The sequence below is a fragment of the Diadema antillarum genome, unplaced genomic scaffold, assembly GCF_040938485.1.
Source record: "Diadema antillarum isolate AM-2024a unplaced genomic scaffold, OU_Dant_1.0 seq00000082_RagTag, whole genome shotgun sequence".
Classification (NCBI taxonomy): Eukaryota; Metazoa; Echinodermata; class Echinoidea; order Diadematoida; family Diadematidae; genus Diadema; species Diadema antillarum.
The window spans coordinates 1,453,129-1,472,729 of NW_027271175.1; the positions used below are offsets into that span (position 1 = coordinate 1,453,129).

A 19,601-nucleotide genomic window follows, 5' to 3' on the forward strand; every position below is an offset into this window, starting at 1 on the left:
TATAGAGCCTAGGCCTAATAATGTTGTACTCGTTTTACTAGACCTATAGAACTAAACTCATTACTTTTTGCATAGGCCTACTAAACAATTAATGAGTATCTATTGACAAACTAGCTCTACGTAGGGACACACACATCAAAATCACCATTAGTTTTCCTCGCATATTCTTTGGCATATTATGCATTACACATTACCAGACGCAGTTCCAGCGCTCGGTTGCTTGCCCTTGCTGGCTTGATGGGCGGGCGGGCCGAGGCGCCAGGCGCGCAGGGTGGGATTGAGACTGCTGTAGGTGTTTACGTGCAGCATTCGCGTGAGCGATGCAATCGTTCGTGAATTTCATGCAAGGAAAAGATCATAACTAGATGAAAGAAATGTAACTAAACGGTAGAGAAAGTGAGCAGTTAACAGACAAACATTTGAGACAAGACCCCAGCTAGACTAGGAAAGTGTGATGGTCATCTTTCTTCTGTAAATTGCCTCACAATTGAGTCTACCTAGACTGTCTCTACTTATAGTTGATTTGGGAGGAAGTTAAAATTGATTTCAACTTTGGGTCTCTTGATAAAATGGATTTTAGTTGATTTGGAAGTTAATTATTGATTTATGGACTTATAGTTGATTAGGGAGATTCATCACTGATTTTCTGGACTTAAAATCAATTTTATCTTTTGATAAAATGGGGCGCTGGACTCACAAGTCCCACCCCTGTCCCACAAAGACAAAGACATCCTTTAGCCGAACAACGAAACCCACCCCATACCAGCAAATGAGTTCTGCTCTTGACATATAAGACCCATTCTTATCCCACAAAGAGACAAACCCTTGTCCAACAAGGACATCCTACCTTATTTCACAAGGAGGCCCATCCTTGTACCACAATAAGACTCACACAAGGACACCAACCCTTATTCCACAAGGATTCCCACCATTATCCCACAAGCAGACCCATCCTCATTCCGCAAGGACACCCATCTGTACCCCCCAAGGACACCCACCCTTGTTCTGTCTTCAATCTCCATGACTCTCAGCTGCTTGCGGACATTGAGTGTGTGCAGGATGTTGCCTCCAAAGACCAGGGAGTCCTCTGGGGTGTACACGGCATGGATCCACCCTAATCAAACAGTCCCAAGAGAGGAGTTCAATATATGAGAAAAGAGAGTGCTATTATAAAAAAAATACAAGCATCCAAAATGCTTGAAAGGAAGATGAGGATTTCACAAAGTACACTGTGATCTTTTCACAACATAAAAGATTGCCTTCCTCTTAAATAGTCGGCATCATGCAAGATTACACACAAAACATCATTCTAACCAAACATGCTAACTCAGAAGAGCTTCATTCTGTTTAATTTCGTTTGCACTCTGTACCATAAAAAACTTCATCAGCTTGACATCAACTTGAACCATCACAGATATCACAAAGAAGAAGCAATGGAGCAATCTTTCCCAGCCAGTAGAAATATTTCTTTTGATAAAGTCACCCAAATGCCACTAGACTGATCAAGACACAGAAATTATTACACAGAAGCAGACGGGGGTGGAGCTTTTTTCACATATTATTGGCTGGTCCTACGCCAAACCAGCTTTACCTGATTATATGAGATTCAAAGGTAATAAAGAAGGCATACAATTACTACCTGTTGGTATCATGAAGGTATCCCCCGCCTCCAGTCTGATCCTGCCGCATTCTAGCACCCGGTCACCAAGGAAGATGTCCCCCTGCTTGCCCGACAGCACCCAGTTCTCGTACGTCTCTATGTTCTCGTCCGTCGGTGGTATCAACCAGAACACCTAGCAGAAGAGATTCAAGACACTCTTTATAGAGCTTCAAGGTGATGGATAAATGCAACAGAGTTTTCAAATGCGTTTAGAACACCGATTTGAAATACCATTCAACGGGTCACTTGAAACGCATTTGAGACCACAATTGCCTTTCTCTGTGTAGATAAGTGCAATGCCATTCTGAAACACGTTTATATCTCTGAGCTGCCAAGATCAACTTCCAGTATACATGCAGTCAGTTAAAAAAATGCATGTGCCTCATTTGACCTCTGCTTCCCAAGGTCAAACGATGTAAAGCAGCTTCGCAGTGACCACACTCGAATCGCGATTATATGATGTTGAGATAAATGTGGCACACTGAGAATTGCGTTTCAAAGCACGCTTGTAAACACCAATCAAAATGCGTTTTGAAACACAATTCTCTCTCTCCAGCTTTAAAACGCAGCCTCAGAAAGGTTCAGACTCTAGTCTTACCTTTGACCCCCGGAGGATGTGGTACCAGACAGAAGTGCCCCCAAAGTCCACATGGAAGTCTGTGTAGCAACCTTTCACACTCATCAAGCAATATCTGCAGGAACAGAGTCACAGGGCATGTTAAAAACTTCATCACAACTTCCCCTACACCCTAATTTCTAGAAGCACAATATATATACATACATATATATATCTATATACAGATCTATATCAGGTAACATGTTAAGGAATCTCTGCCATGGCTTCTTACTATCTCATCTCAAATTCTTTTCCATCTTTGTAGCTTGAAGCTTGAGCAAACTGTAGGAAGTTCTCTGAAATGTAATGTAAACCTTTTTGGTTCATTCCTCCTTGGAAAATCATAAGATGTCATTTTAGGACTATCACTGAATGATGCCATGGAGGTTTAACCCTATTCTAACTGGGGGGGGGGGGGGGGGGGGGGGGTCAAATTGACCCCCCCTCGACGTTTCGCGCCACGATTTCGCAACGCGCAAAGCTTTTGCCGCGTCGTTTCACGACTTTTTTCATTGAAGTCTCCCGCATATTTTGAGACCAAATTTGCGACGTCCGGGTACACCGTTTTGAAGTTACGTAATGTTTTGCATATGCATGTCAACCCAAAAAACAGCTCAAATTCATGATATCGTGTGCAAATCCAATGCAAATTGTGTTTTTTTGTAAAATTGATATAAATTAGATTATTTCAACTTTTAACCATTGAAATTAGTCAATTCTAGTGTAGATAAGCCTGAAAAAGTGCCTGCAACAAGTTTTGGCAAAAAACAATAGAAAACAAAAGGTTGAAAAAACAATAAAATACATAAGAAATTAACAAAACAATAAAAAACAAAAGAAATTAATTTCAATTGAGCTATTTTTTTACACGAAAATTGTTTGATGTGTCTTGAGGAATTCTGACACAAAAATTTAGCAATCCTCCAGTCGTTTTAATGGAGTTATAGGTGAAAATATGATTTCATGCACAAATTTGCATAATTAATTTATTAAAAATAGAAAGGCAATATTCTTCTATTGTATGACGATGTAATCTTACAGTTGACATCCAGCTCTATCTTCAGGAAAAATTTCGCGGCGATCGTGCGATCAGCGGCCGAGATCTGAAGGGGGGGTCAAATTGACCCCCCCTCAGTAAAAACTTGGTCCTAAATAGCCCAGTTAGAATAGGGTTAAACATAAGAGGACTGTTGTCAGAGGTTGGAAAGCAGGTTCATTCCATCCTCTGCACTAAAATACTACCTGTATAACCCTTCTTTTCAACAGATGACTGTACAAGTCCCAACTGGAGAGATATAACAAAGAAAGGGACAAATTGTTAACTTACTTTTGAACCTTTGGGTACTTCATTTCAGCCAGGATGTTGGTGCTGTCTCTCTGTGTCTCGATGAGGTGCTGAGGCCAGACGGTGTTGACCCAGTCGATTTGTCGTACCTGAAACAGAGTTTTGATAATATGGTCACAGTCTTTTCCAGGGACGATCCTGGATGCTGCGGGTAACATGGCAGCTGCAATGTATCACAACTACGAGGCCACAAAAAGCTCTTTCAGATGATAGAAAAAAAAATCTCTCGCGTGTTCTTGTGTATGAATTGTCACTGTAATCGTGATTTGAGAATCGGAGGTACACACTGCCTGACCCGATAATCAAACTCACTATGCATGCATGAGCTAGAGCAGTGCAGGCAGATTGCATCACATTATGCATTGTCTCTGGGTGGAAGTACATTGTAAATGTAGCGTTGAGCTAAGCTCTATCTCCTCAATCATGCTTTGGAGGTCATGCCTTTCAGACAGGAATCACCCAAATCAAGGCTTGAAAACACCACCAAACCTAAATTTGCAAACCACGATCTAGAGTTGTGATTACAAAAATTTGCTTTCAGACGCAAGAAATATGTTGATTGCAATCATGATTCTTCTAACAGTGATATACAGACAAGCACGTAAGCTTGCATACAAAAGAAGGTGCCAAAATCCCATTTTACAAATGAAAATTTGACACTTTTTCTAGCATCGCACACCATTGACAGCAGTACTCTTACAGTTGTTGGTTTGTGGCTGCCAATGACGGCAACATTCTCACCACTTTGGGCTGTTGGATGGCCTCGGCCAGGCGGGTGTGGCTGAACTCCAGGCTGATGACGTTGTAGAGCTCCTTGCGGTCCGGGCTCTCATAGTAGCGGGCAAACTGGGCCATGGACATCTCGATGCCTTTCTGTGTGTTGACGTCCATCACGTCCACCATGCGGCGACTCCCTGTGAGCAATCATTTGGAGCAGAAAGCGACCTCTGGCATGAACATCCTGGACATGAACCATTCCATGAACCCTACACAATGATCTTTAACTTGGAATGATTGCATTTACTACAGCAGCTATGTGCACACACACACATACATAAAAAGGATCAATTGTTACCATGGCAACTTCAATTATTATCATTTACTTTGATTGCAAACTTTGTTATGTAGCTTTGGATGACGAAGTAGGGTATACTTACCGACAAATTGCTTGACATCACTGACAGTGAAATTGCTGTCTGGCATCCTGGGGAAACATGAACAAAACATGAGAGCATGTAGCTTGAGTTCTCAACACAAACAGAGGTTAATGTTTCCTCAACAGCTTGTCACAGTATCAAGTATAGAGGCCTTGTGAAACATTGCACATCACACTTCAAATTAATGTTCACCTGTAGATATGACAAACTACCATTGGTAACTACAAAGTCAGTCTGTAAAAGTGACTTCACAGAGATAGATTAAATACAGCATGCATTTTTTTTTTCAGTACACTTGGTGGATAGATAATCCCTTAAAGAACTGCTTCTTAGGCCAGTCAACATGGACAAAGGCAAAAACCACATAATACTGGGTGACTTATCTATCGCTATCAAACGTTATTAAAGTTGAAAGGTTCTCGTGACAAACGATTATCTTTAACTACCCAATCTTCTATGACCTGCTGTCCAATAACGTTGACTCCTCAACAACAGTGCTTCAGTAAATGAAGTGTGATGACTGTAACACAGCAGTTAATAATACAGGTGCAATCAATTCCTTATGTTACTACCATACAGTATGTGCCTTTAAATGAATGCAGGACACCCCCTCCCCCTTCTTCCTTCCTACTCTTCTTCTCTCAAGCAAATCACCAACATACGCTCCCAAAATATTATTTTGCTTATCTCCAAATATGATTGTCTTGCAGGTCACAAACACACAACACATTGTCGTATACCTTTCTAAAGCTGTAGCAATTTTGTACATGCTTCTTGTGTGTTAAAACTTACGATTTTATTTGTCACACAGTTATTATCGTTCACAGAAGGAAGACACTTCATCACATGAAATGTATATAATTCAGTTTTCCATGATGATGATACATTAAACAATGAATCAAATCAAATTCAATACAAACAGTTTCAATATGTTTAAATATATATATGCAAACTGATTGTAGCTTCCTGGACTTGACCAAGTGACTTGGTATGGATCATTTACTCCTGAGGCAGGATGGTGACTTACTTGATGTCAAGGTAAACAGACTCCTTGAACAAGAGCGGGGTGTCAAAGCCATGCTCCTGGAGCCACTTCAGGGTGAAGTCTAGTCAAAGAGGGAATTCAAATTCAATGGAAGTGTACATTATGTCTTGACAGATACTGTAAAACGAGAAATGTTCGCGTGCATTTTAATTTCGCGAATTTCGCGAGCGCCAAGATTCGTGCAATTAAAATGCACGCGAAATTTCTTATCTACATTATATGCATTGAACGCAAGAGGCAATTCGCGAAAATTTCTTGCCACGAAAAAGGCCGTCGGCTCCAATTCGCGAAAATTTCGTGCTGCGAATATATCATGTTTTACAGTACTTAGGAGACATACATTGTACCTACACACCAAAACTGCTGAAGTGTTACCAAGCAAACTTATTGATGAGAGCATAATTGCATTAATATAGCATGACAAAAAAGAAACAGAGACATACACATTGTAATTCCTCAATACCTGCACATCAATATGTGGTTTCTTTCTTATAGTACCCGTGGGTCAAAGCTGTTTCAATTTATATATACAGTCAAACCTGTCTACAGCGACTACCTGCCACATGCGACCACTAAACATAATTTCCCCAAGAGAAAAGCTATGTTAACGACCCTTTATATATAACGGCCACTTTTCTATAACGGCCACTTTTTCGCCTTCCTTTGGTGGCCACTGTAGACAGGTTTGACTGTAGTTGTTCTGTAGTCTTGCAGTTTAACAGTATAGTTCTAGCATTGTTCATTATGATTATCAATGATTTAAATCAAGAAGACCAAGCAAGTACACATGGTCACATACAGTCTGCAGTGCATGTCTTTTTTACTGGATACCTCTCATTACCTGTCATTACCTTGTATTACCACATATTTTACTCCTACTCAAACCGTTTCTACTGAGCAATAAAATATGCAGTGACGCAGGAAAGATGGAGGGTACGTGCAAAATGCAGTAAACCAGGAAATTGCAAATTACAAGGTCAAAGATCAAGTCGTGTACACAATGCCTTATGATCAATTGAATGAAAGTTAACATGCAGAATCTCCCTACACAAATGTGAGACTTCAGCAAACAGCAAATTGAAAACCTCTCTATTCAAAGTTCTGAAAATCAGCTATTATATCACCCTGCATCTGCTACCAAAATACCCGGGAGGTGGATAACGCATTACCTCGCATCACCTACTGCCCAGTGTCTTTCAACCGCAGAAAAAATTTGAGGTGTTATTCGCATCACCTCAAATTTTCATCATAGAATAGAAACACACTCATACATGATCGATTCACGATGCTCGCCAATTAACCCACCTTCACTGCTCATCGTCTTCACCATGGGAGAGTTGTACCGATCCGCCGTGAGTTTGTCGTCCAGGGTGAACGTCCGTTTGCCCTCGATTTCGTCATCCTGGTGCTCACCCTCGTCATAGTGACGCCTCACTTTGTGGCGCTGCGGGCACAAGAATGAGGGCTCAGTCAGCTTTTCTAATCTTCACACTGTTACACTATACTTTTGTACTTTTAGATTGACCCATTCACACATGTAGTGTGAATATTTGAAAAAGGTACCACTACCACCCCTAACAGCAAGATATCATGGGAGGTCTCACACTGCTCAAAAAGTAACAGTTCATACAAAAGATCATCATCAATTTTACAGATAAAAGCTGACCTAAATCACTGACAGTTACTATTTCCACAGAATTTCTACCTCATACATATCAGTTGGAAGTTTGTAAGACAATGATATCATTAATCTCTTCTAATTTATGCAAACATGTACACTTTGTGACAGTAATCACTGTTTCATGCTAATAACATTCAATAATATTGATGTATGCTTCTTGTTCAACTGTATTATTTAAATTCCTCTTTTCTGTTTAATTTCATATTTTCTAACGGTCAACTTGCTATACAGCTGTAGATGGAGTGGAGTTTCCAGCAATTCTGTACTAAAAATAGTGCCGGTAACTTATGAAAATTACTCTTCTCAGGCAAAGTAATTTGCATCATTCACAGTAAATAAAGGTATTTTCAATTTAAAAAGGATAAACAAAGAAAGGTGACTCCCATTAAAACAAAGTCATCAGGACCGGCAGTTCTCTTTACTATTTGAACTACGAATAAATTGTAACAGATATCTACACTGCACATGATAATTTTGGGCTCTGAATTTTACTTCCTTGTATCTAAATTTTTGTTACAACCGTGTACGTTATGGTATAATGGGAGCACACTATAAAATGCTCTTGGGAAGGCTATCTCCTAGCACACTACCAACACAAAAAACCTACACACTGCATGTAAGCACGAAAAAGTGTACACACATACACACATACACATACTGTAAAATGAGGAATGTTCACATTGTATGCATTTCAATATCTCGAGAGCCAAGATTCGTGAAATTAAAATGCACGCGAAAGTTCTTCCCCACACGATATGCATGGAATGCCAGTGGCAATTCGCGAAAATTTCATGCCGCGAATATCGTGTTTTACATTTACACACATTGGGTGTTACAAATCCTCTTGCCCACTAGACCCGGTAGCCAAAACTCAAGTACAGTACTCTCCGTGTAATCGGGTATCGCTTAAACGGGTACTCTCCGCATAAATGGGTAAATGATTTACTTCTAACCTAATTTCTCCCCATATTTTATCGCAGATATGATACTTTAAGAAATCATTCAAATGTCAAATTTTCCACAGCTAATCGTATTCTCTGCTTAATTTGCAAAGAAGACCGATCATTTTGGGAGTGATTAAACATGAAAACATATACTAGTATCGCACGTACACGTACTGAATTGCCACACGAAAACAAACATTACACGTCATGTAGCTGGCACTCACAACTGCATAGACAGACATGAGTTGAACACACTTGCGCTCCTCCCTTGCTCCGCAATAGCATTCACAATACGAGAAGCTTGCAATGAAAATCAGGCCATGCACCAGCTCCATGATTTTGCTTTTCCCCAGTCACTTCTCGAAAAGTAACCCGACGTTCCACGTGACTAGTGCACGCAAAGAGACATGTTCATTTTGGAAAACGCCTACGTATTAGCGAAGAGTCTGTAGTCAAATGACAAATTCTGAAGACATATTTGTCCATAAAAAGAGTGTAAAGAGAGTTAATTATTGCTCATGACTGAGCAAGTGTAAGGTACCAGGGTATGTATTATGTGTCGTGTAAGCACGCACGTTAAGCATACAGTATAGGTGTTTGGTACAGTGTACAATACATGTAATACACATTGTGTGTGTCAATTGTGAATGAGACCTGTTCTTCTGTTAATCGGGTACTCCGCTTAATCGGGTAAGAAACGCTCTGCCCGAGCCCACCTGATTATGCGGAGAGTACTGTACAGGGCAGGGCCCTCAATCACCTAAACACCAATGTTAGATAATGAGTCGCAAAAGCAGAAATATTCTATCAAAGAGCTCATTTAAGATTTTTGGTAATACCAGTACCAGGTGCCAGTATCATATGTACCACCTTATTGCACATACAGCTGTAGGCCTACACACACAACAACCCACTGATCCCCCTCCATCTCCCATCCCTCCTCCCCGACCCCACACATGAGCACACATATTATGTTGTACACTGGTAGTACTCTGTGTCAACACAAAAGATGGTGGTAAATACAATGAAGTACAGTTCTGTAGAACTGAGTAAGCACACATACACAAGCAGAAGGAGGCAAGAGCTCCTTATACAGTTCATTGCCCTCACCGAAAAGGGGTCATCCCTGTGCACAAAGGAGGCAAGTGGCGGCTGGTTTGGACAGGGTGCAGCTGACAGCATGCTGGCTGGTGTGTATTGTCACGGCCTAGACCAATCACAGGGCTGCCCGGCCAATCAAAGCCCCTCCAGACCTTTGTTCTCCCTACCACTGGGGCACCGACCTAGTGTCGCATCTCCAACACAAAGCACCTCCCTCCCTTTGACAGTGTGTGGAGTATACCACGCACAAGGCTGTGTACAGTGTATGTGTGCGGATGACCTATGTATCCATCACTGGGCCACACCACAATAACAAGCTCCATACCTCCATGTGCCTGTCATACATGTGTACTCTATGAATGAAGTTCTAGCTTTACTTACTAACATCTTGAGCTGCTAATTTGAGCTCTCAGCTCTCTCACTGGCCTGATCAAGAATCAGCATTATCCACTCTCCAGGCATCATATACCACCACTGCACCAGCCAAGACAGCTACAGGTATGTTTTCATCTTCACCACTTTCAAGCTACCAAGTGTACTGTGGAAGTCCTTGCATGATCGCAAGAGTGAGGACATTTCATTTTCTGTGCATCCGAAAGCAGCAAGCTAATGCAGCATACCTCAGGCCCAGGTTCAATGTACATGACTACCGTACACGCTTCATTGAGAAGCTCTATTTAATGTGCACATGGTGGGTGTGCTATTCATAGAAATGACTGCTATTAATATCCAATGATTGAATCATTGTGATTTACATGCTTGGAATTTTGGTAACAAAACACAAAGGGTAGGAATGATTTACATTGTAGCTCTCTCTCTTGTGTAGCCACTTTGGCAATTATCAAAAGTAAAGGCAGAAATTTTTGTCCCTGGAAATTTTCATGCTCTGCTTGGTATGATGAATTATGGCACTATAAACATGCTTTTATAGTTTCGTGGATGGTTTCCTCGTTTAACAGAATGAGCACTTCAAACAGCTCACCGCTGCAAAAATAGCTGGTCTTTATTACATCTAACAAACACACACACACACACACACACACACACACACACACACACACATTTGCATTTAATTTTGCTCTAGATTCATTACGCATGAAATGCACCAAAATTTCTTCTTATATACAGTACTCACTGAAAGTTGCAATGGGATATCTGCGGCAGGTTATCCAGCATCCAGACTTTTTAATGCCCTAGTACAGCACATGCAGATTGCATCCCTTTGTGATGCTTTTGGTAGCCTTTGTGTATGCAGAACACACAATGTGACAATGCTTCACCAAATCTAAAGAGCACCTCCTTTTACAGATGTTGGTGACTACGTGTAGTAAAGGGGCCAGTGGGCACACATGCAGCAGAGAACTCTCGGGATATTATAAATGCAGGTAACAGAATGAATGGGTAAGGCAGTTCCTACTCCAAGAAATACAGTAATACAGGGGAGCTCCTTGCTATCTTCTGTGAGTGTGACTGAAACACAAGTCACACCATTTCCAAACACTGCTGATGATGCAGCATGTACCTCAGGCCCAGCAATCAATGGACCAAATAGCCATCCAAGCAAAGGCCATCAAATTCTTACTAAATTTTATGAGGAAAGTGATGAAATAATATCAAATTGAAAAAAAAAGGGAAAAAATAAAGTAAAAAGGAACCTGGCGTAAATACTAAATCTTGAGTGATACAATGCCATCAAAACCAAACCAACAACAGCAGCAAACTGCCACTAGGGTCTACTTGCCTACACCTGCAACTCAGCTTTGCTTTGATATCTACATTACCGGTATGCATAATTTGTATGTCTAATTCCCTTCTTCCTCTATTCTCTGGGATGCATGCAGTGCTCTCATTGGGACACCGCCACCATGATGCCAGCAGCAAAGTCGTCGTACCAGCGGTGGCACGAATGGCGACAGCGCATCATCGCCGACACCGACCAGCACGAGACCGTCAAACAGAGGCAGCGGGAGCAGAAGAGAAGCGAGCGGGCCAAGTTCAAGATGCGGGCCTCCGAGGAGCAGCTGGAGGCCAAGAGGGCCGCCGACAGACTTCGGCAGAGGCGTCGCCGGGCGCGGCTGAAGGCGGCCAAGCTGGGCAGTCTCATGGCATCCAGCGGCAGCCCGGTCCAGGCCATTCAAGAAGCGCTCGACTGTCACGCTGGTAATCTTGCCAGCAGCAGCCACAGCAGCGGCAGTCCAAGGGAAAGAGTGCGGACAAAGCCAAGTGGGTCTCCGATGAAGATCATGGTCGGTGGATTGATTGCAGGGAGAAAGACCAAGAGGGCAGGGGCTGTCGTTCAAACTGGTGGCAACGTCCATTTTGTCGGTCCGGCAAAGCACAATTTGGACCTCAGTGGCATCATGGGAGAGTCCTCAACCTCAACAGTGGGTCATGAAACTCGGTACAAGACACCAAATGTTGTTGCGTCCAGATCAGCTGTGCGAACACAAGTTCGGGACCGCCACTCAGAAATTCACGCCTATGTAACTGATGTGCCTGTGACACGCACTCATCCGATCAAACAACTGAAACATGACGTCGGAGTGAGAACAGCGCACGGCAGCACACAAGTCATAGATATACCACAGGAAAATCCAATGCCACTATGCTACAAAAACAGTAATGGAGCACCATCATCATCAGGGAAGCCCAAGGATGTTTTGCCAGGCAGAAAAAAGGCTCGAAAACAGTCATTACCACTGAAATATGTGGCAGAATATTAGATAGAGAGATCCACATTACAGTACTAACATGTCAACTTACTGTACACTGTATTGGACAGATGACTTAGACCCCGTTTACAGTGCGAGGCTCGGCCGCGGCCGTGCCCAGCCCCGCTTCAGTGTAAACGCACAAAAGGCCAAATGCGAGGCCAAAATTGGCCTCGCATTTGGCCTCGCTCTGGAGGTGGTCTCGGCCGCGGCCGAGCCGCGTCTGAGCCCGGCCTTTTCTTGGTGTAAACGCAAACTGGGCCAAATGCGCGGCCAATTGCGCAGCCAATTTTAGTCTGGCTTCCAAACCCTTTGCCTGTATCTTTCGCTATTCGGATATTAACCCCCTCAACGTCGAAAACTAGTATAGTTTATGGTGGTTTTGTCCTGCAAAGGATTTTTCCTTCGGCAAAGGCCTTTGCCCGAACGGCGATTTCGTCGACACGGAATTCATTTGGCAAAGGGTCTGAAAAGCAGACAATACCAAATTGCGTTTGTTTACAAGCAGAGCGCCACTACGACAAAATATTGAAAGGTTTGAATTAAAAGCACGGCCGAGCCCAGCAGTGTAAACGGACAAAATTGCGAGGCTCGGCCGCGCAATTGAGGCTGGGCTCGGCCGCGGCTCGGCCGCGGCCGAGCCCGGCCCCACACTGTAAACGGGGTCTTATCCATCATATTCATACTGTATCAAAACATATTTACCAATACGTGCTACAGTACTATTGTAATTGTAGTACATTGCCGATCCCACATCACTCAATACCAGTGAGCGTACTCTTCGGCGCATAATTCGCTGAGTGGTACTATTCATGTTTTCAAATGTACCAGCAAATGAATTGGGCCATCTATGAATCCATACGCTTATGCTACCAGGTTTTTAAAGATCAAACTATTCTTTGTTTGTTTTTTCACAAACATGAATGCTTGTTCAACCAACACCAAACTGAGTACATATTGTATATGTGGTCATTCATTAAAAAGATTATAAAGTTACAATTTCTCTCACATGGCATGAGGATTACACATGTACAGGTGTACACATGAGAATGAATGTTGGAGCATGTGAATTATTGTAACTTTCTTTGTCACAAACCTACATTGTAAGTAATGTCAAAACATTAATTCTTCTTGCAGTAGGAAAAGTGATAAGTTCGGTCCAATTGAAAACCCACTGTAATAGCTATGAGTGACACATGGCTACATTTGCAAGTGCTTCACACATTAGCGTTGTTGGCGATATCAATGGACTTTGCAATGTGAAATGGAAAGGTTTCGAGATCTTCATCCAGTATTATTTTGTGTTAAAAACTATCTTGATCTATGTATCATATATCTAAACAGTACAAAGTCCACAAAACCATGTGAAACTGCACAATATGATTTAAATCGAATGGTACATGATATGATGACGCATCTAGCAGATGAGCTTTCAGTTCATGAGCTGCACTACAATAAGCCATGATGGCCAAACAATGTTTTGCTTTCAAAGGGGCGGCAAAATTGTACACAAAGTAAATATGCATAATTTCTCTCTAGAAAAGAAAAGATGATTTTGCATGCAAAAAGACCAGTAAAGTCATGAGAAGAGTGATAGCAGTTTTGAGGCGTTCATTGTCACTGACAGTGAACAGCCACATCTTGAATTAAACAAGGAAGTGATTAACAATGTAGTATAAACTACTATACAATTTATCTTAATCTGTACTGCAATAAAAAAATAATAATTAAAAAAAACTTGGTTTGATATACGGGAACACAATATGAGAAACTCAGTCTGCTCAGGAAAATAGTGCACTGCCTTAACAAATTCCAAACTCAGAAAGAATGTACACACTGGTGCAATGCTGGTTTACCATCCATCAACTCAACAATGATTGTGATACACTGATGCCATTTTGTTCAATTGTCAATAAATATCCCACTTTCAAGCAGTTAAAAATACCTCAATTTTTATGTCTTTGTAAAATACAGTGTTGCAAGGACCTCTGTTGAAAGTTATACAAATCTGACATGGATGCACTAGTGATACAGAGTGAGACAATAAGAAAAAAAAAATAGCAAGGCTTTTCTACATGATTGTCCTCGGCTCGTCTTCATTTTGAAAGCATCTACACTGCACATAGTACAATGCACATCTGAGTACCCGTATCATATATAAAGAATTCTAACATTTTATCTCTAACTTTTAATTCTGATGCTGTTTTCAGCAAATTCTGACAAGAAATTTGTTGGGCACTATTAAGAGTTTGAAAGCTTTCACATCTTTTTTTTTTTTTACAATCCATAGACATGTACACAATTTCATATTTCAAATGGCACTGCCACTAGTGCCAGAAGAACAAAACAAAAATACATGTATTCATTATTTTGTATGATCACTTATCCTTTTTTTCCCCTTGTTGTTGTTGTTGTTGTCTTTCTCTTCTTGGCAAGTAACTTTTACAGTTACAGTACATCCGGATATTGCTGCCAGATCTCCAGGGAAGAAGTCACATAAAAGATGAGTATTGACCGTGTGTACAATTTAGTACCCATAATGCCATCATGTCCTGATATTGTGCAATGTTTTTAAAAGTAAAATAATGCCTATCATCGCGAGCTGAACGGTAAATACTGTACTGTGTCAGGAGAATGTGATACGCAAAATACAATGTGTACCTTATTGCTTTTTCTCTTTCTTTGATTACAGCAAATAAATTTGTCTTTTGTGGAATCAAATGAGGAACTCTATAGCACAGCATGATATTCTGCGTGAAAGGCATCCATATCATATACTATACACAGAAGAGAGAGGGAGAGAGAATGAAATAAGAACGATGCAATCATTAATAATTTACTTTGCTGACTGAAAATACAGGTTGTACAAGCCCAGCCTAAGAATAGTGTCAAACATCGTAAGCTGTACCTCTGACATTAAACATACACTGTACCTAAGACTCTGTAATGAGTCTGTGTCACTTCCTGTTGCACACCGGTTATATTCCCCTTTAATATTATATAGATATTGTCCAGAATCACAAATTTCCAAATCTGACTTCAGGTACATTGTAACTAGCATACTATATATAGGTTGTATTTAGCAAGTTTAATTTTTCATGAATCAGGACTTTCAACCATTTTGCGAGTGGTTAAATTTGCGATAGTGGAGTACAGTACAGGATGTATTGAATCTATGTGCATGTCACATTCATGTTGGACACAGAGTTACAATGTAATATTTTTGCCTGTTTTGAAATTCACAAATAGCACCTGACTCGCAAAATTTGTAAAAATAAAAACCTTGTGAAATATTTGGCGTATACACTCAGTAGTCTTTGCACAACTTCATCTTACAATATATAGGCTTTATAATCATGCTAAACTGTTCATACGAAATGTTATTATAGCGCCCACTTTTTCTTTCTTTTATCCTGGTAAGCTATTCAGTTACCTGACAAAGGGCAAAGGGTGGAGTCATATACATTGTAATATTACACTGCAGCAGAATGGCCAGTTACTACTAGCAATTAAAGGTTATGATACAATCAATGTAGACCACATCACAGTGGGGATGACATTTACACTGAACTCATTCAGTCTCCTTCTTGACATAATGACATTTAGGAAAAGAAATGCTGCATATGATACCTTTGTACATGTATGAAAGCTATCACTTTCATCATTTCCTTGGTAACAACAGAGCACATTATGTGACTTTCTCAAGTAAAAGAAACTCAAAAGTGACAGCCTATTTACCAGTATTCATACTGCAACATTTGTCATCATGCAGACATGGCTATTGAATTGTCATCATGACATACATGTTTTGTAGTACTATACAGAAACACCCTTATAATTATATTTTGTGAGCATGACATTTTGGGCTTTAGGACTTGAAAAACAATTTCACGAGTGGTTGACTTTGTAGTTAAGAACCATGATGACAAAATTAGAAACCAGCTCATTATCCCCTCTAAAGAGAAAACTTGGTGCTATTCCACATTTACCTTTCAATCTCATTGTATCTTTCTTACAATAAGACAATATTTTCAAGAATACCAGTTGACTACAGAAATTTGTAAATAAAAAAAAGTATATATTATATATAAAAGCATTGTGAAACATGGCATAATATACAGTGTCTATTAGAAAATCTTCAAATAAGTAGATGTGATTTGTGACCTTTAATGGGTTGTAACAAGACAAACTCTGACACTGTAGTGTTGCATTGTCTACGAGAAACAAAAATCTGTTTGCAGCACTGGATGTACTTGCAATATTAAACAGAGTGAATAAAGTCTGATGATACTGCACTGCATTATAGGGCCTACACAGTGCTCAGAGCTATCAAACTCTTGATATGTACATGATGCAAGCTGATAGTATTCCATGAAGAATACATTAAACAGTCCCACTCACTGAATAATTTGAATTTAAGTGGGATTACAAATTGATAACCATCCCAATGCACACAAAATCTAGTAAAAAATCCTTCCTGCCTCTAATTTAGGTATTTGTCTGGCATTTCAGTGTGATGCTGCTGACATACAATGTAATATATGCCGTGTAAAGGGTGATTTGCAATTTCTCTGTAACACTGTATCGTACATACAGACTGTTGTACTGTGAGAGAGAATGAATTTCACTTTCAGTTTAAAACTAAAGCTTGCAAGGCATATCAATAAGCCCTCCAAGGTACAATTGTTGTGATCTTTGACAATTGATGCATAAATAAAAGGTGAATGTATAATATTCCTTTTCAACAGCATTACTGAATTATTCAATGCAGAAGATACCTCTGCCTCCCCCAATCTTATAATGTCATAAACAGTAGGGCCTACAGAGGTTATATCAAGTGACAACTTTGGTCATATAACAGAGTTGGACTATGAATGTCACTTGTATTCATCAGCTATTAACGGATGCCTCCAAAATTAATTAGTTGAAACTATAAATCAACACAAGGTCTACTTTTTGATCAAACTTCATTCATCCCATAATATGGATACTGCAGTCATCAACCTACTACTTAGCAATGCAGCCACCCCCACCTACCGGTATAGTTTTTCATCACTTACAATGTACAAGTTACATCATTGCATGGAGAATTACAAGTTGTGCAACATAATATGCAAGCTTTGACAAGAGTATGACAAATGACCCATATTAGCCATGTGTTTTAATCCCTGTCAAATGTTAAGTTTGTTACTCAGTCACCATATTTCACTACATGGACTTAGAAAGCAAGTGCTTGTACATTTTTTAACATGTGGGCCTATATGCAAAAAAAAAAAAAAAAGGTGTTTTTTTGGTTTTTTTAGAAAAAAAAAATTGTATTAGCTCTGCAAATGCTACTGACATGTGACACCATAACCCTGACCCCAGGCCCTACTGGAAAACGGTAGAATAGAATTCTGTTGTATGGCTTCAGGTAACTTGAATTCAGCTCATAAGAGATAACAAGGTTATCTGCATTAGTGCATATATAACACACCATTCCTGTGTTCACTTGAAGCATACACAGTGTAGACCTCTATACCTCTGTACTGGGTAATAACCACTAACCCGTCTACATGAAGTTTGATCCCATGTTTGCCATACTTGATGTGGACTCAATCTGACCTATATGTTTGTTTTGCATACGACACATACCTAATGAGCCACTGCCCTTGGCATCTTGACAGCTACTTCCAAAGGCATCAAGTCAGGTAACTAATAACACTCAAGGTGTGTGTGTGCATTGAGGACATACATATTTGTGTGAGGTGGGTTTCTGCTCTGTGACCATTTCTGGTAATTTTCTGTTGTCTTGGATATATTCTCTGAATTCCCAAATCTCATGGAGACTGGAGTAGCCTCTGATGTGCACATTGATCATGTTTGTAAACAGAGCTATCCTGACACGTGAGATTGACCAATGATAATTGAGGATTGAAGTGGCAACACCTCCTCATGAATACTTTGCTCATCAACAAAATAACTCACAACCCATTCAGCACAAAGTAGTGGTCTCTAGAAAAGTCCACACTCAACTGCATTTGTCTGACATGGTGGTGGATAAAAGGTCTCAATGTGGTCATGAGACAAAAAAGGCACAATGCAAGTCACACTGATGACTGCTGTTGATGACAGAGGGGTAAATTTGGGGGAAAGAGCGCAAAATTCAAAATCAATGTTGTCACGACATAAACGAAACACATGCGGACGCACACGAATTTTCCACACCCGCACACACATCCCATCAGAACATGTACACAAGCGAAGCCTCGCGGGTAGCACACTCGCAACGACTCGACGAGCGAAGCGCCCAGAACCGCTGAACCTGCAAGCTCTGACAACTAAATTTGAATTATTATTGATGGAAGGAGTCAAATGGCGGGTTATATTTCAGTTGACTTTGTTAGAACTTCTTTACATTGCACCGAAAATGCAACTTATACATCATTTCTTAGAACTTCCACGAAAAAATCCAAAATTTTTCATTTGCAAGAACTCGCGAGCGTGCTGGGCCATTCTGAGCCAGCGGATTCTATGCATAAACGTTGGCGTGTCCGAACGACAAAGGCCATTCATATCGGCTGATTTCTACATATGTACCAGACTAACTCACCAAAGAACGACCAGATTCCGTTTGTGATGCCATCCTGAGCACTAACTTTTACTAAGACAATTACTCCAGCGCCGAAATTCGACAATGAATACCAATTTTCTTCACTGTTTTTAGCGGCAGTCACAAGGCAACTCTTTCATGGCTGCCTATTTCGTCACGTAAGCCAAATTAACATATATTTGCATACTAGTCTCTTGTCAGACGTAGTAGATTGCTCCGTGTTTAACTGCAACTTCTACTGTGTGGAAGCGACGCAATATTGCGATGTAGGTTTACTCAAAATGTCTTCACAGTAAGGCTATTCCATTTGTCTGTCGAGATCGCAAATCGGTATTCGAGATTTATGTTCAATACATTACTGAGTAACATTCATCATAATAGGTACCGATACTGCCTTTGAGTGAAACAAAATGGTAATGGTCGTTTTGTCTTTTATTTTCCTTACTGTGAAACCAGATGTCTTTTTCTTTGGACAGTTTATATTTCGACTTCAAACGAATCAGAGGAAACAATTTATAGAAAGACTGTCACAGGAGAGACCCGATCCCGGTTCCGATTAGTGCTTGCTTTCTGAACATGCGCTGTGTTTCTTGCAACTACCATTCCACTACTGAGTATTTGGGGTCACATAAACTTGCAAGGCGCGGAGGAGGGGTGATTATATTGACATCGAGGAGGGTGAGAGTTTACGTGAAGAAAAACCGAAGCCAAACCGTCCAAGTTCAAGCTGTCTGATTGCACGTTTTCAC

The 19,601-nt window shown here is 40.6% G+C and overlaps 1 protein-coding gene across 1 annotated transcript in view; it reads right to left on the reverse strand.

The window, feature by feature from the left end:
• Positions 1–18,995, reverse strand: part of LOC139726296 (lysine-specific demethylase 2B-like) — a 39,108-nt gene extending 20,113 nt beyond the window's left edge. Inside the window, exons 1-9 of the mRNA XM_071637364.1 lie at positions 18,853–18,995; positions 7,129–7,267; positions 5,806–5,884; positions 4,779–4,825; positions 4,363–4,535; positions 3,604–3,710; positions 2,259–2,352; positions 1,640–1,793; positions 999–1,114 (exon numbers count right to left, since the gene is read on the reverse strand). Of these exons, the coding sequence (XP_071493465.1) occupies positions 999–1,114; positions 1,640–1,793; positions 2,259–2,352; positions 3,604–3,710; positions 4,363–4,535; positions 4,779–4,825; positions 5,806–5,884; positions 7,129–7,267; positions 18,853–18,885 (942 nt within the window). The 5' untranslated portion in view covers positions 18,886–18,995. The remainder of the gene's footprint in view (positions 1–998; positions 1,115–1,639; positions 1,794–2,258; positions 2,353–3,603; positions 3,711–4,362; positions 4,536–4,778; positions 4,826–5,805; positions 5,885–7,128; positions 7,268–18,852) is intronic.
• Between the last annotated feature and the right edge of the window lie 606 nt (positions 18,996–19,601).